General features: G+C 54.7%; 2 protein-coding genes and 1 pseudogene across 8 annotated transcripts; 2 read left to right on the top strand and 1 right to left on the bottom strand.

The window, feature by feature from the left end:
• Window positions 1–122: 122 nt before the first annotated feature.
• GIGYF1 (GRB10 interacting GYF protein 1) lies at window positions 123–15952 on the bottom strand. Of its 4 annotated transcripts, none has more exons than XM_082645593.1 (28): window positions 15864–15952; window positions 12186–12319; window positions 11164–11259; window positions 9625–10749; window positions 9270–9379; window positions 9047–9176; window positions 8851–8946; window positions 8598–8709; window positions 8377–8485; window positions 7992–8032; window positions 7604–7774; window positions 7117–7370; window positions 6879–6987; window positions 6275–6412; window positions 5965–6065; window positions 5578–5749; window positions 5294–5460; window positions 5075–5175; window positions 4875–4991; window positions 4641–4741; window positions 4428–4510; window positions 4185–4334; window positions 3879–4106; window positions 3451–3632; window positions 3194–3354; window positions 2945–3108; window positions 2728–2857; window positions 123–2638 (listed from the first exon to the last, which is right to left on the bottom strand). In XM_082645593.1, the coding sequence occupies exons 5-28, from the start codon at window positions 9302–9304 to the stop codon at window positions 2586–2588; spliced, it is 3105 nt and encodes a 1034-aa protein (XP_082501719.1). In that variant the 5' UTR covers window positions 9305–9379; window positions 9625–10749; window positions 11164–11259; window positions 12186–12319; window positions 15864–15952; the 3' UTR covers window positions 123–2585. The 4 variants fall into 4 exon arrangements, with proteins under 4 accessions (XP_082501719.1, XP_082501718.1, XP_082501717.1 ...); XM_082645592.1 differs by having other exon boundaries at window positions 3451–3635; XM_082645591.1 differs by having other exon boundaries at window positions 2728–3108.
• A 262-nt stretch (window positions 15953–16214) lies between these two features.
• Window positions 16215–26360, top strand: POP7 (POP7 homolog, ribonuclease P/MRP subunit). Of its 3 annotated transcripts, none has more exons than XM_082645597.1 (2): window positions 16215–16414; window positions 25678–26360. In XM_082645597.1, the coding sequence occupies exon 2, from the start codon at window positions 25688–25690 to the stop codon at window positions 26108–26110; it is 423 nt and encodes a 140-aa protein (XP_082501723.1). In that variant the 5' UTR covers window positions 16215–16414; window positions 25678–25687; the 3' UTR covers window positions 26111–26360. The 3 variants fall into 3 exon arrangements, with proteins under 3 accessions (XP_082501723.1, XP_082501722.1, XP_082501721.1); XM_082645596.1 differs by lacking the exon at window positions 16215–16414 and adding an exon at window positions 25210–25427; XM_082645595.1 differs by lacking the exon at window positions 16215–16414 and adding an exon at window positions 25210–25423.
• On the top strand, window positions 17819–21661 carry LOC309817355 (small ribosomal subunit protein uS2-like; annotated as a pseudogene). Its single transcript, XR_014296211.1, has 2 exons — window positions 17819–18327; window positions 20684–21661. The product of XR_014296211.1 is annotated as a small ribosomal subunit protein uS2-like (transcript).
• Window positions 26361–27470: the final 1110 nt, after the last annotated feature.

Genomic DNA, 27470 nt, shown 5'->3' on the forward strand with positions numbered 1-27470 from the left:
CCCTTGCTTGTGTCTTCCTCGCTCTGGATATCTGTCCCCAGCGGCAGACTGGCTGGGGGGACGTGGGGCTCCAAGTAGTGGGGTGGGGACTACCACTCCTCCTCGGCCGGAAGCGGAGTCACAGGTGGGAGGACCTTCTCTGGCCCGCAGGTCGCAGGTGTTCCACACACACAGCCCTCCCATTTCTAGCCTGGCCTGGTTAGGCTGGCTGACCACAGCCGCCCCCTGCCTGTGGCTCTTTCAGTTCCCAACATCCCTTCCCCAAGAAACAACTCGGACGCAGAAGGGGAGAACACACACCAAGTTTTATTGGGGGGAAGCGGAGTATTTACAGAGGCAGGTAGACGAGAAGGGAGTCACACAGGTTGGGGAGATGGTGGGTACAAGGCAGACAAGGATACAGAATGACCCCTGCACCCACCCTAACCCCAGGAAGGGCGGGGGAGCAGCTGGGGCCCAGGAAGACGGGCTGGGAAAGGACAGCAAGGGGCCTGAGTCCCTGGGCTGGGGGGCTCAGGGGCTTGTAAACATTGACCACTCTCAGAAGGGGATGGGGGTGGGAGAGGGCTCCCCCTACACTTCCTCACAGGGTTAAGGCCTCTCCAGGCTCAAGGGCCCCCTAAATTCAAAGTCTCTTTAGCTGGGGGGGGTAGGGGAAGGAAGAGACGGGGAAGAGTGTCATCCCCCCTCCCCCTGCATTGGCTGCGGCAGGGGTGGGGGCAGTTACATTCAGTCACAACAGTACTCCCCCAACACCTCTAATGCCGCCAAATACTGGCTCGAGGAAAGGGGGAGCTGGGGGGCCAGCAGCAGCAAGACATTTCCCCCTGGCCCATCACCCCCTTATTGCTTTAGAGAGAATATTGTCTTTTCACGGACGCTAACACTGTTGAAACCAGGGAGAAGCAGGTGGAGGGGGCCACTCCACCCCCGAGGCCAGCTTTATCCCCCAACACTGACCCAGTTGCCACTTTGGTGCAAAAAAAAAAAAAAAAAAAAAAAAAAAAGTTAAAAAAATCATCTCTCTGGGGATAGATGGGGAAAGAAAACTGGGGCCACTCCCCATTTCCCCAGGGCAGGAAGGATAAATACATTCATGGAGGGGAGGCAGTGGCAGAATCTTGCCCTAATACTGCACTCTGAGCAATGAGGTCCACGGGAGAAGTTAAATGAGAAATCCAAAAGATACAACTTTAAAAAAAAAAAACAAAAAAAAACCCAAATGGAGACAAACCCAGGTAGGTGATTGGGAATAAGTTGGTGAAGGGCAGCCTACCCCCGACCCAGGAGAGACAGACACTCCCATTCTTGACACCCCACCCTACCCAACATTTAAAAACATGAAGGGAGCAGGGAGGGGAGAGGCCGCTTGCTCCTCTCCCATTTGGTCAATGGAGGGGTCAGGGCCGAGCTGGGTGGTCCATATCCCACACAGCTGGCTGCAGGTGGGGGGCTCCCTTCTAACAGCCCCGCACTGCAACCAGAAGCCCCAAGCGGCCCACTCCCGTGGCCTCCTCGGCCCCTCGCCTACCCCCTTCACAGGAGGAGCAACAGTCATTAAGTGGCGCCTCTCTCCAGCTCCTGGAGGAACTGCTCCGCCCCCACCTCTCTCTCTCTCGGGTTGAGGCAGCGGGCGCAGCAGGGGCTCGTGGCCCAGAGAATACATTCATGTGGCAAGGCAGGGAGCTGGGACTTTCAGCTTCACACCCAGGCCGGCCCCGCGAATGGCAGCGGAGGGAGAAGCCCCTCACCAGGGCCAGAATGGAAGTTCTGCCGGTCTGACAGCCAGATGAGGTTGGCACTGCCGGCCCTCTCCCATCCACCCTGTCAGCTGGCGCAGGGTGGCAGCCTGGGGCACTGAGGCGGCCTGGCCCATTTGTGCAACTTTCCCCAGAAGCAGCAAAGCCAAGGGGCTACTTTGGCCCCCACCTCAGACGCCTCTGCCACAGTCACAGCAACAAGGGAGCCGTTCACAGCGGGTCCGGCCGGCGGGGCTGAGGGGGCCTCGCTGTGCAAACTGCTGGCACCCCAGCTTCCAGTTACCCCAGTGGCCCACCGTGTGGGGCAGGGAGGGTAAGTGCAGCCTCGGGGGCCAGGCAGGACAGGTCCGTGGGGCCTGTGTCCCCACTGCCCCAAAATAACAGTGTGTTTTTAATTTCAGTCTCCTAACCATTTTTTTTGTTTGTTTTTCTTTTTTCTTAAAAAAAAAAAAGAAAAAAAAAAAAAACGAAACAAAAACCTCTGTGGATCTTCCACTGTTGCTCCCCCTATCCCCAAAAGGGAAAGGGAGTGCTTAGAGTCTACTTCTTAACAATTTTTTTTTGTCTCTCCTAATGTTTTCTTCAATGTTGTTTAAAATTAAAAACAAAAACAAAACAAAACAAAAAAACCCTTCCCCCCAATCTGTAAAGTGCCTCGTGGTGGGTGAGTTAAGGTGCATCGTGTGGTTTGTAACAAGTGCTGGGGACCCTGCCCCTGCTTCCTCCTATGCTCCTCGTGGGGAGCCTGCAGGCCGGGGACCCAGGGGTCCAAGCCACTGCTGCTGCCCCTGGCCTATAGCCCAGGGTGCTGGTGGGACGGGCTGGTCAGTAGTCATCCACGCTCTCGATCTCACCAGAAGGTCCATGCAGGGAGTACCCTGAAGCCAGGGGAAGCTGGGTTTGAGCTCACCCACCCAGGCTCCTGCCCAGTGCTGAGCAAGGAGCCTCCTCCCCACTCCAAACTCACCCAAGATGCTGGGGTCCGAGTGCAGCATCAGCGCCCGCCTCTTGGCCTTGCTGCCCTCCCCAGAGCCGAGTTTGGTGCTGTGGTTGGTCTGAAAGGCTGTCTGCAGGGAGCCACTGCTTAGCCATGCCTCCTGCAAAGCAGCGGAGAGGGAGGGAGGGCGGTCAGGGGAGCACTGGGCACCCTCACTGCCTCTGGCCAGGGCTCTGTGAAACCTCACCTGCTGCTGCTGCCGCTGCTGGCTGGCCTTCTGCTTAGCCCTCCGCTCCAGGAATTGTTTGGCAAATTCTTTGGCTTCCAGCGTGTCCCCCAGGCAGGAACGGATATAGTCATGGACGTCGTAGGGGGATTCCACCTCCTTGAGGATCGCTACAGCCATGGGCACTGAGGGGCAGGATGGGGCTGTCAGAGCCCACCTGATGTGTGTCTGGAACCCCCAGCCCGGCCTCCCGGGGAAAGCCGCCTGTACCGTCCAGGCTGCCCGTGGTGCTCAGCGTGTGCAGCATCTGCTCACACCACTGGGTGAAGCCATCCTGGGGCCGAGGGATGCCCTGGAGCAGCTTCAGCAGCTTCTCTTCCTCCTCCGTCTTTTTGCGCACAGGCCGACCTGACAGGTGGCTGTACGAGTCACTGAGTAGGACGGAGGTGAATCAGAGACAAAGACAGCAATGGGCTCAGGGGTCCCGCATCCTTCCACCCCCCAGGCCCGCAGGCCCCAGTACCCACCTGAGAGAGGGGCTGCTGCGGCTGTTCTTCAGGCCCAGGCTGCGGGCCAGGCTCCCGCTGCTCTTGAGGGTGTCCTCCCAGAGCCCCAGGCCGCTGCTGCCCCCACTCTTGTCGGGCCCGCCCCACAGCGGCCCAGCCTCAGACACCCACTGGTTCAGGGGGGTGGCGCCCAGGCCCCCGAGCTGCTACAGAGGGCAGTAAGTCAGGGCGGCCCAGGCCGGGACACACACACTCAAGAACGCTGAGTGGGAGGTTCGTTCAGGTGGCAGGGGGGGCGGGTGAGGTGAGGGCCTCACAGAAGAGAGCGCCTCCAGGGTCACATGGGGACCGGTGTGCCCTCCACCCCGGGTCACCCCGGGAGCTGACCGGATGGGGTTCCCGAGGGCCCCAAGGTGCCAGCCAGCAGGGGCCAGGGGCAGCCTGCTCACCACACGGTGGTTGGGAGCCTGGGCCCGCGAAGACTCCCGAGGCGGGGGCTGCTTATGCATCTGCCGCTCGCCCTCCAGCTGCAGCTCCAGCAGCGTCTTCATGGACAGGCCCTGCTTGGCCAGGCCGGCCCACAGCGGGGGCGGGGAACTGGGCGCAGGAGGCACGGGGACGGCAGCCACCGCCTGCTGCTGCTGGAGCAGCTTCAGCAGGAGCTCCTGCTGCCGCACCTGAGGCAGAGACGCGGTGAGGGCCGGCGGGCACCCCCGCGTGGCCCGGGCAGGACGCGCGCTCGGCCGGGCCCCCACCTGCTTGCGCCGAAACAGCTCCTCTTCTTCCTGCCGCCGCTTCTGCTCCTCCTGCTGCTGCTGCTGCTGCTGGCGGCGCTTCTCCTCTCGGCGCTTGCGCTCCTCCTCCTCCCGCTTCGCCCTGAGCTCCACTTCTCTGCGCTCCTGGAACTGCAGCGGTCGACATCGGACCTGACGTCAGGCCTTCCCTGCCATGGCCTGGTCCCCGACACCAGAGGATTCCAGCCCCAGATGCCCACTCACTTTATGCTGCAGCTGGAGATGTTCTAGAATTGGACCCTGAGTCGAAGAGTTAATTGGTATGTCCCAAAGACTGGCCTCACCGCCTGCAGGGAGCAAGGGCAGCTGCAGGAGGGAGCTCAGGCCTCAGGGTACCCACCCGCCTGCGACTGTTGGGGACAGGGAGGGGACTTCAGGACTCAGGACGGGCTGGGCGGGCAGTGGCTGGCCACACACCTGACTGTGATGAGGCTGAGGTATGTATGTCCCAGAGGGGGCCCGAGTCTGGCACTGACAGGGACCGGTTCATCGTCGGGAGCAAGTTCTGGTCCCCACCCCTGGGGAGCGAAGCACCAACGCTCAGCACCCTACAGCCATCTCCAGCCCGCACACACCCCGCCCCCCGCCACGACCCGAGGGCTGTGCGCGCAGCCACGGGAAGACAGAGCGAGGACGGAGCATCCCACACACCTGGGGGGCTTGAGAGCTTGGAGCTGCTGCAGAAATGCGGTGAGCTGCTGCTGCGGCGGCGGCGGCAGGTCCCCCAGAGCCGCCTTTTCCCGGAGCGCACACTGCGGGAGCTGGCGGCTGCCGAGAGTGCGCGGGCATGAGGTGGGCCGGCCACAGGGCCAGCACGGCCCTACTGACAAGCCCTGCCAGGCCCCCCATACCTGCCGACCAGCTGCAGAAACTGCTGGTGCTGCAGCTGCTGGTACAGGGCGGCTGCCGCCAGCTCCTGCTGCTTCTTCAGCCGCTCCTGGTCCATGTTTCCCTGAGTGAGGGCCAGAGAGTTCCGGCGGCTCTGACCTTGGCTTGCTCTGCAGCACCCACTGCCATCCGCCAGGCTCCCACCTCCCGTCCCTGCTCTGTGCAAAGGGGGGTATGCTCACCAGCAGTGGGGGTGGTGAGGGCCCAGGGGCAAAGGGCACACGACCCCACATCTTGATCACCTCACCCAACGGCTGGAAGCCCTCATCACAGCCCCGCTTCACAAGCAGGGCCATGGAGAAATAGCCCGCCTGGAACCACTCTGCCATCTCCTGTGTCGTGAAGGGGCCTGGGCCAAGGGAAGGGGGCTGCGGTCAGAAAGGTGCGCCAGAGGAGCCCTTGATGAGAATGGTGCTGTCCCCACGCCCCAGCAGCCCCTCCTGCATGCCCTGCTTCCCACGGACACCTTGGATCTCCCCCTGCGGGTCCTTGTAGAACCACTTCCGGGCCGCGCCATGGCTGAGGGGGAGGGCGGTGGCAGCTGCAGAGTGGCGCAGGCCCTGGGCCTGGATGGCCGCTGTGAACTGCTCCTCCTCCAGGGAGCTGTCCTGCAGGGAGGCCACGAGCTTCTCCGCCTCCTGGGAACCCAGGGAGAGAGGGGAAGGCTCAACCGGCCAAGCCCAGCAACATCAGACGGGGCTGGGGCTAAGGTGGGGTGGGGTCAAGAGAGCAGGTCCTAACACAGCAGGACCGATGGGGAAAAGTCTGGAACCGGGGCAACAACAGACGGAATAAAGACTCTCTGTCCCCCCAGAGGGGAGGATCCCCAGAGCCTTCTCAGGCCCCCTCACACCTGCTGCAGGTGCTTCAAGCCTTCATCATCTTCCAGATCTCCAGGTGGGCCAGGGGGTGAACCCACCCCAGGACTCAGCTGCACTGCCCTCATATCGTCTCCTAGAAGGAGCAAAGAAGGGAAGGTGGAATGGGTGAGTCCAGAGAAGGGGGCAAGACAGTCCCCCTTCTACCACCCTTATTCCAGAAAAGTCAGCGCTAACTCTGGCCCCCCCACAAACACTCCTTGCACCTCCTTCCCACAGGGAAGGGGAGCATCTTCCCCACCAGCCCCAGGCTCCAGGGAAAGGGTGGCCCTGCCCTCTGGCTACCTTCAGCTGCTGGCAGGTCTTTCTCCATAGCATCATCGCCTTCCCCGTTACCTCCCCAGAGTGGGCCCAAGCTGGGCAGTGGGGATGGGGAGCTGGACTTCTCCTCCTGAGGAGGCAGTGGGGTCAGCTCCTTCCCACCTGAAAGGGAAGGGTAATTACCAGAATTCAAAACCAAAGAGCCAGAAGGCCTTAAAAATGGTTTAGGACAAACCCTCCATTTGTGGCCAGAAGGGCCTCTGGGTATTGAGTCCACCCACGTATCTTTGGTCAACACAACTAAGGTTCGGTGAACTGACACCACAAACCCCACTTTGCACACTTCCTCTTTTGCCCCTTCGGTAATGGACACGCATCCATATCACCGTCCAGGGCTGTACACACAATACCACTGGTTTAATACTGTGTTCAACAAGATTCAAGGGACTGTTGAAAGTCATTTTGATTCTGCTTTGATTTTTATCTGACCCTTGGCCTTTTGGACACAGCCCTGCTGTTTCCAGGCTCCTCCCCACACTGTGTCGGCACCTGCCTCCCTCCGTGCTGCCCGCAGACCCCGCTTGCTCGAGGCTGCAGGCGTCCTCCTTGCCCCACCGCGCAGGCTCACCCGCCTCAGGCCCCTCCTCGTCCAGCCCTTCGGAAGGTTCTTCCTCCTCTTCCTCCAGACCCTGGAAGTCGAGCTCCTGCTCCTCAGGAATGGGCTCCTTGGGGCCCTTCTGCACAGGTTAGGGGATATGACAGGGAGGTGAACGGCAGATGAAAAAAGGGTGGAGTGAGAGGACCCCCTCGGGGCAGGTTCCCACCAACCTCTAAGAAAAGTCTCCCCCTCGCCGCCTCGCAGATACCTTGAGAGGCAAGAAGGCCCCGGAGGCATCGAAGGTGCCCATTTCTTCATCCTCATCGTCCAGACACCACTCCGGGAGCCCATCCTTGTCATCATCAAAGCCGTCAGGCCCTCGGCACCTCCGGAGGTGAGAGCTGCCCCCACCACCCCTCCCCTCCTCTTCACCACACCCTCCTCGATCCCCTCGCAAATCAAATTCAAACTTGCGACGCCGGTCCCCATGTTCCCGCCAGCCAGCAGAGCGGGGGCCGCCATCTGGGCAGGAAAAGTCAGAGAAGGAGAATCGGTATCCCAGTCAAGCCAGAGTCCCCACTCTTCTGCCGCCCACCGGGACCCCCGGCCCGGAACAACTGGCACTTCCGGGACTGCATTCCCACCCGCCCCACTCCAGAACTCTCTGCTCCCTCTGCCTGGCCGCAGGTGCCCACCCTCACAGGAAGTTCTCGCCGCCCGCCACCCCCACAGCGCCCACCTGGCCCCAATCTCACCAGGGCTGGCAGAGCGCCAGCGGTCGCCATCTCGCCGGGGTCCTGCCCCAAGTCTCCAGCTGCCTTCCTCCTCTTCCTCTTGTTCCTCTCGGAGAGAACGCCAGTTCTCGCTATCTGAGCGGGCATGCTCCTTCCTCGGGCCAGCCCCTCCCTCATCAAACCCGGATCGCGCTTGGGAGCAGGGGAAGACACAGTCAGCGGGCGGCGGCCATGGACCCTGCAAGACTCTTACTATACACCTTGCTGGGAAAGAGGAGCCCAGCTCCGGGCCCTCCTGCCCCTACCACCTCCCCCAGGAAACATCCCCCAACCGGGGCCACCCAATTCAGTCCTCCCCCACCTCTTAACGACCTCAGGGCCTGGCCACCACCCTTGCCACTCTCCATACCTCCATCCCTCCTAGCCGACTTCTCAAACCGCCTCTCGCTTCTGTGGGAGGGACAGGTGTGGGTCAGAGGACACTTCCGGGTCAGAGGACAGTTCCATCCCCAACCTGCAGGATCTCTGCTCACCTTGTCTATTCTGCCCTGAGAGGTGCAGGAGGTGGGGGGGGGACGGCGGGGGGCTTGGAAGGAAGCCCAAGGGCGTGCCCAGAGAATCGGAAGGAAAAGGGCAGGGTCATAGGGGGTCAGAGAGCACAGAGAGAGCTCTCTGACCAGGGCTGATCTGGTGGGTCTCCTGGTGCCCTCTGATGACAAAGACCCAAGCCTCCCTCCATGAGACCCTGGGCCCCTCTCTGCTCTGCCTCTATGCCACCTTCTCCCAGCCTGCACCTGTCATCCCAGCTCTGGCTACGCTGGATCTCCCGGGGGTTTCGGCCAAAGGCCCCATCGCCTTCTTCAATGCTTCTTTGGTAAAAGCAACTGTCACCGCGGCCGCGGCCTGGAGAAGAAATGAGGTGTGCATGGGAAACCTGCCGGCTCACCCCTCCAAGTCCTCAAGACCGCGAATCCCACCGCTGCCCGCCCCAGAACACGCCATCACCCCCCTCTACCTCGGCTCCGCGTGCTGCCCCTGCCACGGGAGGCGCCACCTAGTGGGGGACCAGCCCCTTTCCCCATCAGCCTCAGCACAGCCACACTGTTCACTGACAGGGAGAAGTTTCTCTGAGGAGGGAGCCAGGGGTGGGAGTGAGGACCCAGGCACCTGACCGCTCCCACCCCATCCACAACCACAACTCCACCACCTGCCTTCCCAACTCCAGCCCCTCCATGGTGGAGACGCGGCACCCGCCGGCAGGGCCCCACCTGCTCCTCCTCAGTCAGAGGCTCCAGCGCCAGGGGCTGCAGCGGCTCCTCCTGCAGCACCGCAGCAAACTCCTTGTCTTGCAGCTCATCGGGGACCTGTCAACCGGGGCAGGAGGTATCACATGCTCCTGGGCCCTCTCCACTGGCCAAGGCCAAGCGGGCAACTGGGCCACACCCCACCCCCGCCCACCCCTACCTTGCTCTCCTTGACATAGAGGGCCAGCATCTCCTCTCGCCCGTAGCGATAGTCAGCCAGCTTGTATTTGGGCATGGCGGGGGATGGGGGTGGGGAGGCCACACTGCCACCACTAGAAAGGGCCCTCAGCCTGCAGAAAGGGCACGAGAAGGAGAGAGACAGAAATCTGAGCAGCCCTGTCCTTCCCGGCTTCTCTGCACCACCCAAAGCACACCTGACTCACCACTCAGGCCCAAAGTTGAGGGTCTCTGCTGCCATTGTGGAGCTGGGTGTGTCCTAGAGGTCGAGGGGATGAGCAGGGGAGGGGGTACCTGGTGTTCACTCTCCAAACACCTGTGGAGACGTGGGGGACACTGGGCCTTAGAGACAGCACACCCGGAGAGCCCGAGAGGATGAGGACTAGGTGGGTACAGTAATGGGCTCTATAAGGACTCGCCTAAGCCAGCCACGTGCCACTCACACCATGAGTTAACCAAAGAGTCAAGGTGGAGGAAGGCCTGGGGGAGGGAAGGAAAACAGGCAGCCAGAACCCCTTCCAGCTTCTGCAGGGGGATGCCCTCCCTCTGGCCCAGACTCACCTGGCAGCCTTGCCCAGGGAAGCAGGTAGGGCAGGAGTCGGGCTCTCTCCAGGCAAGGGCCTGTGCTGGAGTGAACCAGGGTCCCCAGGCAACTGGATGTTGGTCTGACCAGAGCAGTGCCCAGGGAGGGACCTTCACATCTGGGAAAGATCCTTATTGAGGGGCGAAGAGAAGTGGGGTTAAATTAATGGTCAGACAGACCTCCCTGCCTCCAGCCCTCCTTCATCTTGCATAATGAGAAGGCCCACAGCTGCCTGGAGGCTGCTGGTTATGGAGCACAGGGGACCCCAGGCCCTGCTCCTCCTCATCACTGCCCTCCACTTATCAGGCCTCTCCAGCAGTCAGTTCACTCGGCAGAACCCGGCGGAGGTGCTGGGGGGTGGCAGGGAATGCCAGGCACCTCCCGACAGCTCAGCACTCTCGCCAAGTGGCCCAGCATTCAGTTAAGGGGTGCCTGAGGTACACGTGGATGTTTAGGACAAAGATAAAACACACACACAAACAAGCAAAAAACCCACTGGAGTCCCAAATGTTTTAGAGAGAGAAAAGGCCAGTTATTAAGAGGGTTAGAAGTTTATCTGGCAGCAAAATTACCTCTCCCCTGAAAACACTCAGGTCTGGCCGCTTGGCAGCTAGAATCCAGAGACTCAGTTTGGGGAGAGACCCAGTACAAGGGGAGCGGGGGCTATTCCAGAGCCCGAGGTGGGGCGCGCTGAAGGCCGCGGCCGGCCACTCCAGCCAGCGTGCCCAGGGCTCACTCACCAGGCCGGAGTCTACACCGAGGCCCGGTCCCTGGGATCGGAAGAGCCCGATCGCAAGGACAGAGGGCTAAGGAGGGAACGACGTTACCGTGATACAAGCTAGGAAGAAGGCTCCCTCACCACAAAGCAGGAATAAGGTCAGAGTTACTGAGGCTGACAGAAGCGGTTGTGGTGGCAGCAGCGACCCGTCCCTCTAAGGAACAGCGGAGGCGGCTCTCAGGAGGTGGCGCATCCCTGGTGGTGCCAAGCAGAGGGGGGGAGGGCAGGGTCTCAGGGAGCCGTGCAAGGGCTTCCCTCACTGGCTGGGGCGGAGGCGGGACCGGAGCACCTCCACCGTTCCCATCGACTCCAAGACTCCACAACTCTGGGAAGGAAGGAAGAAGAAGGGTTTCCACCAAAGGGGCCAGGGGAAAGCGGCTCTCCTCCACAGCTGCAGCCCAGAACACGGAGCAAACTCCACGACAGACATGGGACCCACTCCCAGAATCCCAGCATCCTAGGGTGAAATGCAGCTTGAGAGACCATCCAGAGCAGGGCTGACCTCCCCCAGCACGGGTGTCTCTTCTACAACAGCCTCAGCTGGCCATTTCTGGAGCTGGAGCACGCCACAGCCCACACGGCCGTCAGAGAAGACAGGCCTGTTGAAAAGCTCTGTCTGTTACTGAATTCGAGTAGGCCTCCCAGAACAGCAGAGTCCGGTTAGTTCTGTCTATGCTACAACCCTTATGTAATTTGGCCAACGAATGACTCTTGAAAACATTAGCTAAATAAAACATACCAGTCACGGAAGAACAAATATTGGATGATTCCTCTCACGTGAGATTACCAGGGGAGTCAAATTCAGAGAAACAGAGTAGAACAGTGGGTGCCAGGGCTGGGGGGACAAGGAGAGTGGGGAGTTGTTTAACGGGGACAGTTTCAGCTGAAATGGGGCAGATGAAAAAGTTCTGGGGATGAGGTGGATGGCTGCACAACAACGTGATGAATGTATTTAACGCTGCAGAATTGTATCCTTAAAAATAGCTAGGGTGGGGGCTTCCCTGGTGGCCCAGTGGTTAAGAATTCACCTGCTAATGCAGGGGACACGGGTTCAAGCCCTGGTCTGGGAAGATCCCACATGCTGCGGAGCAACTAAGCCCGTGAGCCACAACTACTGAGCCTGCGCTCTAGAGCCTGCGAGCCACAACTACTGAGCCCACATGCCACAACTACTGAAGCCCACGTGCTTAGAGCCCGTGCTCCACAACAAGAGAAGCCACCGCAATAAGAAGCCCGCACGCCACAATGAAGAGTAGCCCCCGCTTGCTGCAACTAGAGAAAGCCCGCGCGCAGCAACAAAGACCCAATGCAGCCAAAAACAAATAAATAAAAATAATTTTTAAAAAACAGCTAAAATGGTATATGTTATATTTGACCATTTTTAAAAGGCTTGTGGGGGGGCTTCCCTGGCAGTCCAGTGGTTAGGACTCCATGCTTCCAATGCAGGGGGCGCAGGTTTGATCCCTAGTCTGGGAACTAGGATCCCACATGCCGCGTGGTGCGGCCAAAAAATAAAAATAATAAAATAAACATGACTGGTTAAAAAAAAAAAAAAAAAAGGCTTAGGAGAAAAAGAAGACATTTGAGGCTAGCTATCACATATTAAGTCTTCATCACTCCAAGAAAACAAACTCAGGAGAGGCTGTTCTGAGCCTCTTCCAGGCCACCCCAGAAGAGTCCCATCCTAGACGGATGGGACAAAGAGTCCTGCGAGCATGGAAAGCTGCTGCGGGGTGAGAGGACAGAAAGGGGACAACTCACCCTCCCACCCCTCCAGGCAGTGGCAAAGGCGGCTGGCCGCCGGGCGCTTCCCACTTCAGCCGTCGCCCCTCTGTCCTGGTTGCAAGGAGTGAACTGAGAAAAAGCGCTGGCTCCCGGAGTGAGAAGCAGGGAAACTGCGGAGGCGAGAGAGACAGGCAATCAGGCGAGAGGAAGTGGAGGAGCGGCCGGTGAGAAAGGTCAAGCGTCCGGGCGGGCCCAGCCAGGGGAGGCCTGGCTCCCAGAAGCCGGTGGCTGCCTGGCCCTCCAACTACGGGCAGCACACACGCGCCCCACCGTTTCTAGCTCCAAACAGGCGTGCGTCTTTCCCACGTGCTTCGTCAAAGCCACCGCTTCTCAACTGGGGGCAACTCTGCTCCCCAGGCCACATCCGGCAATATCGGGGGACATTTGTGGAAGGTGTGACTGGGAAATGCTACTGGCATCCAGTGAGCAGAGGCCAGGGTTGCTGCTAAACATCCTACGCTGCACCGGACAGCCCTCACCGCAAAGAGTTATCTGGGCCCAGATTACCAACAGGGGCACAGTTAAGAAACCCGCCTGTGCACCGCAGGCAGAAGGTAACCATGCCTATTGTCTGTTTATGGGGAAAAATGTAAGACAAGAGAAACCAAATTTACTCCAGCTCATTCCTGCCTCTGAAGAGCAAGGAAATCATTCCCTAATTACACTGAGAGAAATCTGCAATCCTGCCAGGAGGGAAATCCTCGGGAAAAGAATAGATTAAACAAAATTGTCCTAAGTCTGTCACAAACTTTGAAAGCCCAGCATTTGGATCCCCTTCCAGTGAAGGAAAGAGCAGGAGGTGGCAGGCAGCGGACGGAGACAGCATCCCTCCCTGGCTACCTGACCTAAGGGTGGTGTGCTTAGCCCCCACCTCTCAGCATCTGTCTGCCTCATCTATCCACACCCTGCCCCCTTCTCCTTCTCAAGCCTCAGCATACCCTCACTCCCCGAGCACCTGAATTACTGCTCTTAAAAGACTGCCCCCTGCCGGAGTCCAAGGGAGAGGACACACACTGGTCCTGGGTGCTCACAACAGGCTTGAGGGAACACGAGGGGAGCCTGTTCTCTGGGGTTCAGAACTCGCAGGAGAAGGAAAAAATCCAGAGAATAGGCAGTCCCAGTACACACTAAGTTAAGAACGTTATTTCCTCATTCCATCACCGCGAAAATTAGCCCCAATCCAGAGCAACGTGCTTTGGCACAGGAAGGTACCACTATTAACAGACGTAGGATACCAAATTCCCCAACATTTGAGCAACCACCCAGCCCCAAGCCTGTTGGAGGTGACTCTGCCCTTTCTCAGGATGGAAAGATTCTCCATGCGGGGTAGGAGAACTCTTGAGACTTAAAAAGAGGTGCAAGCCCATGTTCTTCCCAGCTGGTCAGTTTTCCCAGCTCTGCCCTCTGAGCCATCATAACAAAGCCCCGCGGCATGTCTAGTTAACAGTTTTCAAAACACTTTCACACTTTACCTCATTTGATCCCTTCTTGCCCACTTGCCCAGTCTTGGGCTCCACGCAGAGAAAACAAGGAAGGGAGGCTGCAGCTGCCCTGACAGGAGATGCTGACGTCTCTGACACCCTACCTGAGACTGGAAAAGGGGCACATGTGCGGCAAGAACCACCCCAAACTCACAAGCACACTTTGTGAGTTTTAAACCATTTTTAATTTCTCGTTAGAATTTTTAAAATCCTTCCCATAGGGCCTCCCTGGTGGCGCAGTGGTTGAGAGTCCGCCTGCCGATGCAGGGGATGCGGGTTCGTGCCCCGGTCTGGGAGGATCCCACGTGCCGCGGAGCGGCTGGGCCCGTGAGCCATGGCCGCTGAGCCTGTGCGTCCGGAGCCTGTGCTCCGCAACGGGAGAGGCCACAACAGTGAGAGGCCCGCGTACAGCAAAAAAAAAAAAAAAATCCTTCCCATAGGGACTTCCCTGGCTGTCCCGTGGTTAAGACTTCACCTTCCAATGCAGGGGCTGTGGGTTCGATCCCTGGTTGGGGAGCTAAGATCCCACATACCTCGCGGCCAAAAAACCAAAACATAAAAACAAAAGAAAACAAAAAACACAGAAGCAATACTGTAACAAATTCAATAAAGACTTGAAAAATGGCCCACATCAAAAAAAAAAAAAAAAAAAAAAACCAAAAAAAAGATCCTTCCTGTAGCCACTTCTTCTCACCTCCTCTGCTCTAAAGTGGGCCTTTTTTTTTTTTTTCCTATCCCAAACTCCAACTACAGATGTAAAAGCCAGGGCAAACTGGGGTCCTTTAATCCATCAAACCACAGACAACACTGACACATCTGCTGTCTGAGAAAGACAGGCCAGGAGTCTAAGAACAGAACTCACTTGACTGTAATCACCATGTGGGACCCCTCGAGGTCCCTGGTCCCCGCCATGGCAGCCACACAAAGCCCAGATCTGTTCCAGCCCTGCCCAATGACACACTAGACCTACCATCTAGGAAATAAAACTGAGGCTGGGGTGAGGGTTGGTGGCCTGGGACTGCACAGGGAACGGTACCGATGAAGGACCAGAGAGCAAACTCCCACACTGTGAGAAGCTAAGGGGACCAGCCTGTTGGTACCCAAGGTGTTTCAGATACAAAGCCAAGGGGCGGGGGCTAAATTGCAACCGCGTGTCAGCTCTTGGGCAGCAGAAAGGCTGTGGAGGCTGATTTCTGGAAAAGCAGCAATGAGAAGCAAGAGGGGAGTGAGACTGGGGTGGGTGGATGAAAGAGCTGGCCAACAAGTACTGGTTGAGCGTCTATCCCCGGGGCTAGGCCCGGCCCTATGATGGACCAGACCTGTATGCTCACTGGGAATTTTAGTAATGGCTGGGAAAGACATGCGAGATGAGGGTCTTTTTAAAGTTAACTTGGAAAAAAAAAAAAAAGGCCAAGTGTGAGGGGCCATGACTGGGGAGCTGCTGAATCAGGGGAGATGGGCTGGGAAGGGCCCAGCCTGGCGACAGGACAGACTAAGGTGTATCACACGGCCGGGCAACCGGGAGGAAGAAGACCCCAATGACCAAGCACTAATGTCGCTCGCTGAAAGGAAATTTAGGCGAAGACCCAGGCGAAGTGCTGTGGTTAAGAGGAGAGGCTTCCACGTTAGCCAAAAGTCTCGGAAAGCTTGGACTTTAAGACCCGCCGGGCCCAGCTCATGCCGATAAGAAACCAGAGGCGCGTTGGTGGATATCTCCGGGGAGAACCGGGCATTAGGGTCCTGGGCCCCCGGGCGGAGGATGCGGGCAGGAGTAGGTGGGGGGCCTGGGCCGGGCTTCCGAGGGCCAGAGAGCTACCGTTAGGAGCGCGGGGGTGGGAAGGAGGCGGGCCGGCCCGGGAGGACGGCGTGCCCTTCAGGGAGGGGGCGCCAGGTGCGGGGGCGCGGGCGGCCGCCCCCGGGAGGGAGCCGGCCTCCCTCCGGGCGGCGCGGGGGCCCGGCCCGCGCCGGGGGAGGGTCAAGCGGGGAGGGCCGGAGGGCGGGCACACCGGGCGTCGGGGGCGGCGGCCTCGGGAGGAGACAGGGGAGGGTCCGTGCCGGCGGCCCGCGCTCCCGCTTTGGCTCTGCAGGCTCCGCGCGGCCGCCTCGGCGTCGGGGGCGGGCCTGGCCCGGGGCCGGGCGCGGGCCGGGGTCCGCGGGGCCGCCGGGCGCTTACCGCGGCGGGCGGGCGGCGCGAGGCTCCGGTCCCGGGGCGTTGGCGACGCGCGGAGGGCCGGGGGGCGGCGGCGGCGGGGGAGGGGGCGCTGGCGCTCCCGCGGCGGCCGCTCCTCTCTGTTTGTGTTTGTAGCAAGATGGCTGCCCGCCTCGCACCACGTGACGCGGACGCGGGGCCGCGGGGCCGCCCCCTCCGCCCCCGCCGCGGCCGCCGCCACCGCCACTGCCCCCCTTTGCTACTTCGGCCCGCTCCGACCCGCACGGCCAAGCGCGCTCCTAGCGTGCCCGGCGGGCGCGGCCCGGATGCCCGCCGCCCCCGACCCCCCCCCGCCCGGCACGTGACCCGGGAGCCCGGTGCCTCACGTGACACAGCCTGCTGCGGGCCGGGGGTGGTGGTGAGGGTGTCCCCGGGGTGCTCCCCGGCTGCCTCCCCGCACGTGATGCGCGACCATCGCGACGAAGGCCGCCGCTAGCGGCATCGCCCGCCTCCCGGACGGTCGGCTTCCTCCGGGAAGCCCGCCTGGATTGAAGGAGACCACGTACAACCCAGAGGTGTGTTCGTCAGACATCCCCGGGGTATATGAAATAAACGAGGAACCTAATGGTTTAGAAACAGTCCGAGGCAGCACTGGCTGGTGAGACCTGGAGTTTCTCTCTGGCTCCGCCACCGACTAGACCCCTAGACCTCGGGGGTGAAGGAGTCGACGCTGTCGGGCCTCAGTTTCTGTTTTATAGTAAGGTATTGATGCTCTGCTCCGCCCCACCCCCGGCCCCCATTCCACTCCCTTCCGGAGTGCTGGAAGAATTAAAATAGGTGAGTGTGAAAGGCTTCGGAAAGAGAGAAACTACTATGCAAATGTGAGAAGTAGATTGACACCGCCTTTGTTTAAAAAGGGGGTTTTCAAGAATGACTTTTCCGATTCCCTGAACTTTTTAGGATGAAAAAGTCTTGTGTGTGTTTTCACCGTCTTCTTTGGAAGTTATGCCAGAATGTATACTCTATTTCCCAGCTTCCTAAAACAGCCGTTACCAAAAACAATATAATCCTCAGGACAGGGAAGGGTAAATTCAGACTTGGAACTTGAGTCCTCTGTGTTTCGCCAAAACGGAGCGCCGACCTCCGGAGCTACCAGGAAGGCCCTTTGTTCTTGCACAGAGCACACCCCAGGTTTCTATGCACTTATAGTTTTCGTGTCTGCTTTTTTAAAAACAGTTCCCTTATCTTTCTTGCAGTCAGGATTCCTGCCTCAGTGTAGTCAGTGAAGCTGCTTGTTCACAGGCTGGAAAATGCAATTGTTTAAAGCGAGGGCTTATGTGCTGGTTCCATCCCATACTGACCGTGGCCTTGGGCAACTTTAGTCATCTCTGAGTCTCTGGATTGTATGGTAAAGCACTTAACACAGTGCTTGGTATAGGGCAGGCACTCCACAAATGTTAGCTAGTGGGGCCTTCTGGGTCCACAATATTCACATTGCTAACTGTATGAAAATGTATCAACAGAATCCAATCTCCTATCAAGTTCTTCTCCTAGAACAAAGTTCTCAAGTTTATGACAGCTGGTTTTTCTTACTCCAAAGCTTTTGTTGTTGCTTTTCCTCCCCCCCCCCCAACTTTCCTAGATTGTGTCCTACCCTCTGAATAAGGTCTTAGCCTTTTGGCCTGTTTTAATGATTAATTAGCAAATGTGAGATTGTAAATTATGGTGGAGAAATGGGACAGGGGAAAAGGGGGAAATCCCTGTGAAGGGGAAGCAGTCAGGGACAGTGGTGGCCTGTGCTGAGCAGGAAGGAAGGGCAGGATTTGGGTAGATTTAAGAAAAGTGAGCATCAGCTTTAGAATAGTGACAAGCCAGGCTGATGAGAGAAGAGGACCTGGATTGCTAGTTGGATGAGAAGTGAAGTGAAACTTAAGTTGAGGGCTTCGAATGCTATCATGAAAATGTTTTTGATTGGACAGTAGTACCTACCTACCTACCAGATGCTTTGTGTCAGGAAGAGCACGCTGGACTCCAAGGTAGAAGATTGGAGTGATTGATGGATCACCCTGGGTTTCCTGTATACCGTCTTGTGATCCTGGCCAAGTAATCTGCCCCAGCCGTAAAGTGAGAATGCGTTTGCTGCTGATGACACTGTGGAAATTGAATTGTATAAGCACCCTCTTTGAGAAAGGAAACAAATCAGAACTGTGACTCTCCCGTACAAAATTAAAGAAAAAATTTGAATGAAGAAAATCACTTGGACCTAAGATATTTTTGTTTATTCAGGTTTATTCAAGACTATGCTGTAAAATATCTTGGTCTGTGTTATTTTCAATGTGGAAGCTTTCGAACTAAACAAAGAGATGTAGTTAGATGATTTATCGAGATGAAAGGGAAGTCTCAAGTAAGAGTAAACAGCCAAACTCTCTGCCTTTTTTTCTAATGGCAGATTCCCCTGCAGAGTTTTCCTTCGATGGAATGCAAAATGGTAAGGACCATCTTAGTATCAAATCAGGGTATTACAATGCTTGGCTTCACCCACCTAAATTGCGAACCTTTTTCTGTATGTTAAAGTTTGGAAAACATTTTAAATATCATGAAAAGACACACAGCCTGAGTAATGGAGTGATAGCTCATAAACTGTGCTTATTGTTAATTATCAGACAGAATGGGCCTTACAATTAATTTATTGCATTCAGATTTACTTTCCTCCATGAGCTAAGTTCTTTGGTCAATCAGTGTAAATGCTCGTCAAGTCACCAATGCAAAATCACCACATTGCTAAATCCACTGGTTTGTTATCTTATGTGGCCTATCAGCAGCATATGACACAGCTGGTCACTACCTCCTCCAAGAAATGCTTTCTTCACCTGGCCTCCAGATCACCCTATCCCTTTGTTTTCCTCCTACCTCATCAGCTGCTCCTTCTGCATTCTTTGCTGGTTCCCTCCTACTTCCCTATCTCCCAGGGCTCAGACCTTCCAGACCTCTCCATTGTAACAGGAGGGACTGCACAGGATCTGAGCCCAACTGCTAGACATTACTGCCTCACCTTAGCCATTGTGTCCTTTGGAAAACCTTGGATCCCCCCAAGGTCATTGGCTGTACCTCCTTGAGGATCCACTGAACCCTATACATGCTCCATGCTGAGCAGTGGTCACACTGTCTTGCTCATCTTGTTTGCCTTCCACAAGAAACTCTGAGCTGCTCAGCACAGTATTGTTCTAGGATGTATCTATATCTAGTCTTCCAGCAGCCTAATGGGTCTCCTTGATCCAACTTTTATTGCTGGTATGGATGTACCACACTTTAACCAGTCACCCATTGAAAGACACATGGGTTGTTTCCTGTCTGGGGCTTTTACAAACACTGCTATTACAAAAACTGCTATGGACATTTGTGTACGAGTTTGTAAATTCCCATGTGTGCTCTTGCTGGGTCATATGGTGAGTGTATGTTTAATTTTAGAAGAAACTGCCAAACTATTTTCCAGAGTGGCTGGACCATTGAAAATTTCCACAAACAGTGTATGAGAGATCCAATTTCTCTGCATTCTCCTAAACACTTAGTATTGTCAAAATTTTTAATTTTAGACATTCTAATAGGTGGGTAGTGGCATCTCATCATGGTTTTAATTGCATTTCCATAATGGCTGTGTTGAACATCTTCTGGGCTTATTTGTCATCCTTATACCCTCTTTGCTAAAGAACCCTCTGTTCAAGACTTTTGCCCATTTTCTAATTGTTTTTGTTTGTTTGGTTTTGGGTTTTTTTGGCTGCGCCGGGTCTTAGTTGCAGCACTCCGGATCTTCGTTGTGGCATGCAGGATCTTTCAGTTGGAGCATGCGAACTCTTAGTTGCAGCATGTGGGATCTAGTTCCCTGACCAGGGATGGAACCCGGGCCCACTGCATTGGGAGCACAGAGTCTTAGCCTCTGGACCACCAGGGAAGCCCGTAATTGAGTTTAGAGAGTTCTTTATCTATTCTGGATACAAGTCCATTGTTGGATATGTGATTTGCAGGTATTTTCTCCCAGTCTGTGGCTGGGTGGTTTTTCACAGAGTAAAAGTTTTTAATTTTGATGAAGTACAGTTTATCAATTTTTTTCTTTCTTTTTTTAAAGCATATATTACTTTTCACATATTTATTTATTTTTGGCTGCGTTGGGTCTTCGTTGCTGTGCATGGGCTTTCTCCAGTTGTGGCAAACGGGGGCCACTCTTTGCTGCAGTGCGTGGGCCTCTCATTGCAACGGCCTCTCATGCTGTGGAGCACGGGCTCCAGGCACGCCGGGCCCCAGTAGTTGTGGCACGTGGGCTCAGCAGCTGTGGCTCACAGGCTCTAGAGCGCAGGCTCAGCAGCCATGGCACACGGGCTCAGCTGCTCCACGGCATGCGGGATCCTCCCGGACCAGGGCTCGAACCCATGTCCCCTGCACTAGCAAGTGGACTCCCAACCACTGTGCCACCAGGGAAGTCCCCAACTTTTTCTTTAATGGATCGTGCCTTTGGAGTTGTATCTAAGAACTCTTTACCTGACCCTATGTCATGAAGACTTTTTTTCCTATATTTCTTCTAAAAGTTTTATAATTTTCCATTTTATGTTTAGATCTACCATCCATTTTGTGTTAATTTTTTGCATAGGGCTGAGGTTCAGTTCTTTGCCTATTTATTCAGTTGTTTTAGCACCACTTGCTGAAAAGACTCATTCTTTCCCCGTTCAGCTGCTTTTGCACCTTTGCCAAAAATCAGCTGGCTGGCTTTTCCGCGCCAGCCAGACAGGGGTCCGTACGGCGTTGTTCTGGATTCCCATCGTAACTTAAAGGGAAACTTTCACAATTTCCAGAGCCCTTGATGTCCTGCAAATGAAGGAGGAGGATGTCCTCAAATTCCTTGCAGCAGGAACCCACTTAGGTGGCACCAACCTTGACTTCCAAATGGAACAGTACACCTACAAAAGGCAAAGTGATGACATCTACATAATAAACTTGAAAAGAACCTGGGAGAAGCTTCTGCTGGCAGCTAATGCCACTGTTGCCATTGAAAACCCAGCTGATGTCAGTGTCATATCCTCCAGGAATACTGGCCAGTGAGCTGGGCTGAAGTTTGCTGCTGCCGCTGGAGCCACTCCTATTGCTGGCCGCTTCACTCCTGGAACCTTCACTAACCAGATCCAGGCAGCCTTCCAGGAACCAAGACTTCCGGTGGTTACTGATCCCAGGGCTGACCACCTGCCTCTCCCAGAGGCCTCTTACGTTAACCTGCCTACCATTGCTCAGTGTAACGCAGACTCTCCTCTGCGATAATGTGGACATTGCCATCCCATACAACAACAAGGGAGCTCGCTCAGTGGGTCTGATGTGGTGGATGCTTGCCCCGGGAAGTTCTGCGCATGCGTGGCACCATCTCCCGTGAACACCCATGGGAGGTCATGCCTGATCTCTACTTCTACAGAGATCCTGAAGAAATTGAAAAGGACGAGCAGGCAGCAGCTGAGAAGGCTGTGACCAAGGAGGAATTTCAGGATGAATGGATTGCTCCAGCTCCTGAGTTCCCTGCTACTCAGCAGGAGGTGGTGGACTGGTCTGAAGGTGTGCAGGTGCCCTCTCTGCCTCTTCAGCAGTTCCTCACTGGAGACTGGAGTGCTCAGCCTGCCACTGAACACTGGTCTGCAGCTCCCACTGCTCAGGCCGCTGAGTGGGTAGGAACAAGCACTGAGTGGTCTTAATCAGTTCTTCCACAAACTCTTAAAATGGAAATAGGTTGACGGAAAATAAACAGTTTCTTAAAAAAAAAAATCAGCTGGCTGTACTTGTGTGAATCTATTTCTAGGTTCTCTGTTCCATTTTATTGATTTTTGTATCTGTCCCTTGGCAGATGTCACACTGTCTTGATATTGTGTTTACACAGTAAGTCTTAAAATCAGGTGGTGTGATTCCAACTTTTTGTTTTTCAAAATTGCTTTAACTTCTCTTGCCTTGCCGTATAAATTTTACAATAAACTTATTTACATCTATAAAACTTCTTGCTGGGATTTTCACAGGAATTGCATTAAATTTGGAGAGAATTGACATCTATACTATGTTGACTATTTCAATACGTGGACACGGTATATCTCTCCATTAATTTAGATCTTTGATTAGCATTTTGTAGTTTTAAGCAGAGTTTGTACATGTTTTGTTACATTTATACTTAAATATTTTTCGCTCCCCCTCCTTTCCTCCTCCCCCTTCCCCTCTCTCTCTGGAGTGATTGTAAATGATTTTAAATTTTGGATTCCAGTTGTTTATTGGCAGTATATAGAAATACAATTCATTTTTTTTTAACTTTTTTTTTTTTTTGGCTGCCTTGGGTCTTCGTTGCTGCTCACGGGCTTTCTCTAGTTGCGGCGCTCGGGGGCTACTCTTCGTTGCAGTGCGCGGGCTTCTCATTGCAGTGGCTTCTTCTGTTGCGGAGCACGGGCTCTAGGCGCGCAAGCTTCAGTAGTTGTGGCTCGCGGGTTCTAGAGCGCAGGCTCAATAGTTGTGGTGCACGGCCTTAGTTGCTCCGTGGCATGTGGGATCTTTCCAGACCAGGGCTCGGACCCGTGTCCCCTGCATTGGCAGGCGGATTCTCAACCACTGCGCCACCAGGGAAGCCCTACAATTGATTTTTGTATGTTAATCTTGTATCCTGCAAACTTACTAATAAGCTAATTTATTAATTATATGTTTTTTTGTAGATTCCTTGGGACTTTTTATGTATATACAACCATGTCATCTGCAAATAGAGACAGTTTTTTTTCTTCCTTTACAATCTTTTCTTTGCCTTATTGCACTGGCTGGGACTTCCAACAATGAGAGTGGTGAGAGACGACATCCTTCCCTTGTTCTTGATTTTAAGAGAAAGGTGTCCAGTCTTACACCATTAAGTATGCTGGGAAGCTGTAGTTTTTTTTGTAGATGCTCTTTACCAGGTTGAGGAAGTTCCTTCCATTCTCTTTTTGCTAAGAGCTCTTATCATAAATGGGTACTAAATTATGTTAAGTGGTTTTTCTGTATCAATTGACATGATCATATGTGTTTTTTTCTTTAACTTGTTAATACGGTAGATAATACTGATTGGTTTTCTTATACTGAACCAGTCCTGCATCTTTGGAATAAACTCTACTTGGTTGTGGTATATCATTCTTTTTATATACTGCTGGATTCAGTTGCTAACATTTTGTTGAAAATTTTTGCGTTGTTCATGAGAGGTATCCATCTGTGATTTTTCTTCTTTTGTATTATCTTTGTCTGGTTTTGGCCTCATAAAATTAATTAGGAAATGTACCTTCCTCTTCTGTTTTCTGGAAGAGATTGTGTAGAATTTGTGTTACTTCCTTTTTTTTTTTTTTTTTTTGGTAGAATTCACCAGTAAAACCGTGTGGACCTAGATATTTCTTGTTCTAACGTTTTTTTTTTTTTTAACTATGAATTTAATTACCTTAATAGTTACAGAGTTATTCAGATGATCTATTTCACCTTGGGTTAGTTTGGTAGTTTGTTTTCTAGGAGCTGGTCCATTTTATCTAAGTTGTGGAATTTATGTCTGTAGAGTTGTTTGTGTTGTTCTCCAAGTATAATTTAATGTTTATGGGATCTTTAGTGCTATCCCCTCTTTCATTTCTTATAATAATTTGAGTCTTCTTTTTCTTGTTCTCTCTTTTTTGTCAGTCTCGCTAGAGGTCAATTTTATTGACTTTTTCAAAGAACCAGCTCCTGGTTTGAGTTTTTTTATTGTTTTTCTGTGTTCAGTTTCATTGATATTTGCTCTTTATTATTTTCTCCCACCTTCTCCCTTTGGCTTTACTTTTTCTAGTTCCTTGAGGTGGAAGCTTAGGTTATGCTTCCATTCTTTTAAAAATACTGTTCAGGGTTTTCCAGAATACTCCTTGCTTCCCTGAAGAATTCCTGTTTGTCCATCAAAACTCTGTTCAGATGTCACTTCTGAGATGGAGTAAGGTTGTAGCCAGCATTTCCTCTTCAACCCCAAATAACCCCCCAAACTTGTAAGAATCTGAAGCTAAAAGAACCACAGGATTTAAGTGGTGCTGGGAGAGAAGTTCTCAGGAGCCTGGCCTCTTTCCAACCTCCAGTCAAATGTTGTCGGACTCTACCCCAGGCAACTAGAGAGAGGTGTGGGGGGGCGGTGTGCATAAAAATGCCAGCTCAGGGACTTCCCTGGTGGTCCAGTGGTTAAGACTCCTCGCTCCCAATGCAGGGCACCCGGGTTCCATACCCGGTCAGGGAACTAGATCCCACATGCTGCAACTAAGAGCCCGCATGCCACAACTAAGACGCAGCACGGCCAAATAAATAAATTTTTTAAATTAAAAAAAACCGGCTAACTCACGTGTAGGCTTACAGTTTGTAAGGTTATATTGGGTTTTGCAACTCAGTAGCAAGACAGGAGTTCTCATCCCCATTTGAGTGATGAGGGAACTGAGGTCCTCACTGCAGGTCTAACTCATTTTCAAATGGAACTCTACAGAAGCTAAACCAATCTGGGCTGAAAACCTCTTCCCACTGGCCTTGGGGAGCCACCAATCCCCAGGTGTTGCCCTGCACTTTCCCGCCAGGGGGCGCACGTCCGTACTCCCAGGTGGCGGGCAGTGACCGAAGAGCTGGTGGCGGGTGGGGGTGGTGGAGGGGTCCGAGTGGGTCAGGGGGCCCCAGGGGAGCTGTGAAGGCTGGACCTGCAGCTTATAGCTCGCGTCCCCAGGCGCTGGCCTGGGAGGTCAGCCCTGCCAGACGCAGGGAAGAAGGACGGGTCCCCGTGAACTGCAGAGGAGTCCCGGAGAGCTGTCCTCCGCCAAGGGCCGGGCCTCACCACTCGTTACCCGCCCTCGGTCTTTGGGCAACAGGAACCTTGGGCGGGAGGTCAGTTCTGCCAACTCTGCCACAGCTCCTCTGACCCGAGGAACTGCGATGGACGCGAGAGTGCAGACTTGACTTCAGACCCCTTCGCGATCACGTTCTATGGAACTCGCCGCCCTCCCTGCTATCTTTGGAAGACCCTTACCCCCAAATCCTCTACGTCCCTACAATAGCCTCCACTCCTCCCTTCTCCCCTTCGGGACACCTCCGCGAACCGGGGACTCGGATTGGCCCAGGAAAGCTGAACTCCCCTTCCCAGATCCTTCCCAGATCCTCCCCAGCTCCGACTTGGTACACGCCTCCCGCCTCTGCGCCCCGCCTGGGAGGAGTACACGTGGTAGATCCCATCACCCCCGGAAGCCTCGCGTTACTCAAATACATCGCGCGGTTTTGCGAGCTCTCCGGAAAGGGGCGGGGAGAACGGAGGCCAGGAAGGCGATTCGTGGACCCCGCGGGCTTGGCTGCAGGGGACGAGCGCGCGTGCGCACTCGGCACCCTTTTCAGGAGCCAGGGGCCGGCTGGGTTTTATCACTCGAGCGTTCCGGCGGCGTTCACCTTTCCTTCTCTTCCCTTCTTGGGGCCTGGGGGTCGCGGGCAGCGCCCTATATTCCGGCCGGTCGGCGCAACGCTTGAGTGCCCTGGCAGGGGAGCGGGCCGCGGCGCGTGGAGAGCACTGTGGACCGGAGAGAGTAGGCGCGGAAGAGCTGGGGAAAGGGGGCGGTGGAGGGGCCTGGAGGTTGGGGGCGATGTGATGAATGAGTAGGAACTGGGGGTGGGCTAGATGCGGGAGGTTGAGGTGAGTGGAAGGGGACTGAGGGTGGAAGGGAATAGAGGCGTCGAGTGCGCCTTCTCCCGGCTTCACCCTTTGGGCAGGAAACGGGATGGGAAAGGAAGCGTTGGTCGCTAGTCACCCCTGGCTGATCTCGTCTCTTCCTCGTGCCAGGGCACACAGCATGGCCGAAAACCGAGAGTCCCGCGGAGCCGTTGAGGCTGAGCTGGACCCGGTGGAGTACACCCTGCGGAAGCGGCTCCCCCACCGCCTGCCCCGGAGGCCCAATGACATTTATGTCAACATGAAGACTGACTTTAAGGCCCAGCTGGCCCGCTGCCAGAAACTGCTGGATGGAGGGGCTCGGGGTCAGAACGCATGCAGTGAGATCTACATCCACGGCTTGGGCCTGGCCATCAACCGCGCCATCAACATTGCCCTACAGCTGCAGGCTGGCAGCTTCGGGTCCTTGCAGGTGGCTGCCAATACCTCCACCGTGGAGCTTGTCGATGAACTGGAACCAGAGATTGATACGCGAGAGCCGCTGACCCGGATCCGCAACAACTCGGCCATCCACATCCGTGTCTTCAGGGTCACACCCAAGTGATTGAGATGAGGCTGGCCCACCTTATCCACCCACCCCCGTACAGCTAGGCTCAGATGTGGCTCTTCTTGTACTGAGTACTGTTATGGACCTTCTTCCAGAGCCATGTAGGAAAAACCCTGTCCCCTTGCAGCCCAGAGGACTCTGAATTGAGAGGGCAAATACTGTCTTTTGTTGGGCCCAAGCAGTGGGGCCTCCTGAATCTTTGTGGTCTGTAACCATTGTCGTATACAATAAAAAGTATCAAGTTGTGTTGGTGCCCGGCCACCGCGCTGCACTGCCTCTCCCCTGTGTAAATTCTGGAAAGGAGAGTAGGAAAGACCTTTCAAGGATTTAGGTACAGTAGGGGAACCCCAGTGTTTCCTGCCTTCACAGAAAGAGCATAAATTGTACTACGGACACTGCAACCTAAAACTTTAGCACAGTGCAGGAGCCTGACAATTCCAATGTTTGCTTTAAAATATTTCATCCTCACAGAAGAAGGCAGGGCAGATAAAGTATATACTCTCACCTGCTGGAGTGCAGCTGGGGTGTAGTTGTATGCTAGGAAAGCATCAGGTTCTCTCCTGGCGGTTCCCAGGCACAGGAAGGGTGAGGGTTTAAGGGTGAAGAAGGCAAAGATGGGGGCCTCCTTTGTATCAGTCTGTGGTAGGGACTGAGACACTGCTTCATTTGATTCCTGGTCCTGTGGGGCCCAAATTGTTCTAAACAGCTATGGTCCAGAGCCCTTCAGACCCTTGTGGCTGGGCTGTTCTAAGCAGGAAAGGATAGCCTTCCCTTTGAATTACTGGGCACACAGGTCATAAGTACTTTTTTGTTTGGATATTTGTAGGAGGATCTGGTTTTTCATGTTTATCAAGTCACCTAAAGCAATTTTTATCAAAGTGGGTGGTGACCCATATGTTGGTCTTGAAATCAATTTACTGGGTCAAAGCTTTTTAAAAAGCAAGTAAAAAAAAAAAGTACAACTTCAATGATAACATTTTGTTGACACTTTCAGTTACAGATGTGTATACAGACACATGTGCTAGTTATGACATCAGTTTTACGGTTGGGCGTCAATTTTACTGTTGGGCGAGGTCACAGGAGTTTGAAAACCTTTGATCTAAAGGTTAGTAATAGAATTTGAAGGCAGTTTGGTTTGGGGTTCTGAAAATTAGCCTTCTTGTTTAACAAAACCTCTCCCTCTGGCTTGAGTATTCCTGTTGATGAGGGATTCATGCTGCGGAAGTGACTGCCAGCCACTCAGGAAAGTGAACTCCTTACAGAAGGACTAGTGCTTCATTCTAACAACTAAATACATGCTGAGTGCCTACTGTGAGCCAAGGCCTGGGCTGGGCCCTGGGGATACAAAGATGGGTAT

Source organism: Mesoplodon mirus (genome assembly GCF_964341445.2).
Source record: "Mesoplodon mirus genome assembly, chromosome: 15".
NCBI classification, from domain to species: Eukaryota; Metazoa; Chordata; class Mammalia; order Artiodactyla; family Ziphiidae; genus Mesoplodon; species Mesoplodon mirus.

What these genes read in the sequence shown, in the direction of transcription:
- GIGYF1 (XM_082645590.1), bottom strand. Translation starts at nt 9,304, where the DNA reads ATGGCAGCAGAGACCCTCAACTTTGGGCCTGAGTG. An exon ending in CTCAACTTTGGGCCTGAGTG is followed by an intron (nt 9,177 to 9,269) that starts GTGAGTCAGGTG and finishes CCCTTTCTGCAG; the next exon opens with GCTGAGGGCCCTTTCTAGTG. An exon ending in AGGCTCCCAACCACCGTGTG is followed by an intron (nt 3,636 to 3,878) that starts GTGAGCAGGCTG and finishes TGCCCTCTGTAG; the next exon opens with CAGCTCGGGGGCCTGGGCGC.
- POP7 (XM_082645597.1), top strand. Translation starts at nt 25,688, where the DNA reads ATGGCCGAAAACCGAGAGTCCCGCGGAGCCGTTGAGGCTGAGCTGGAC.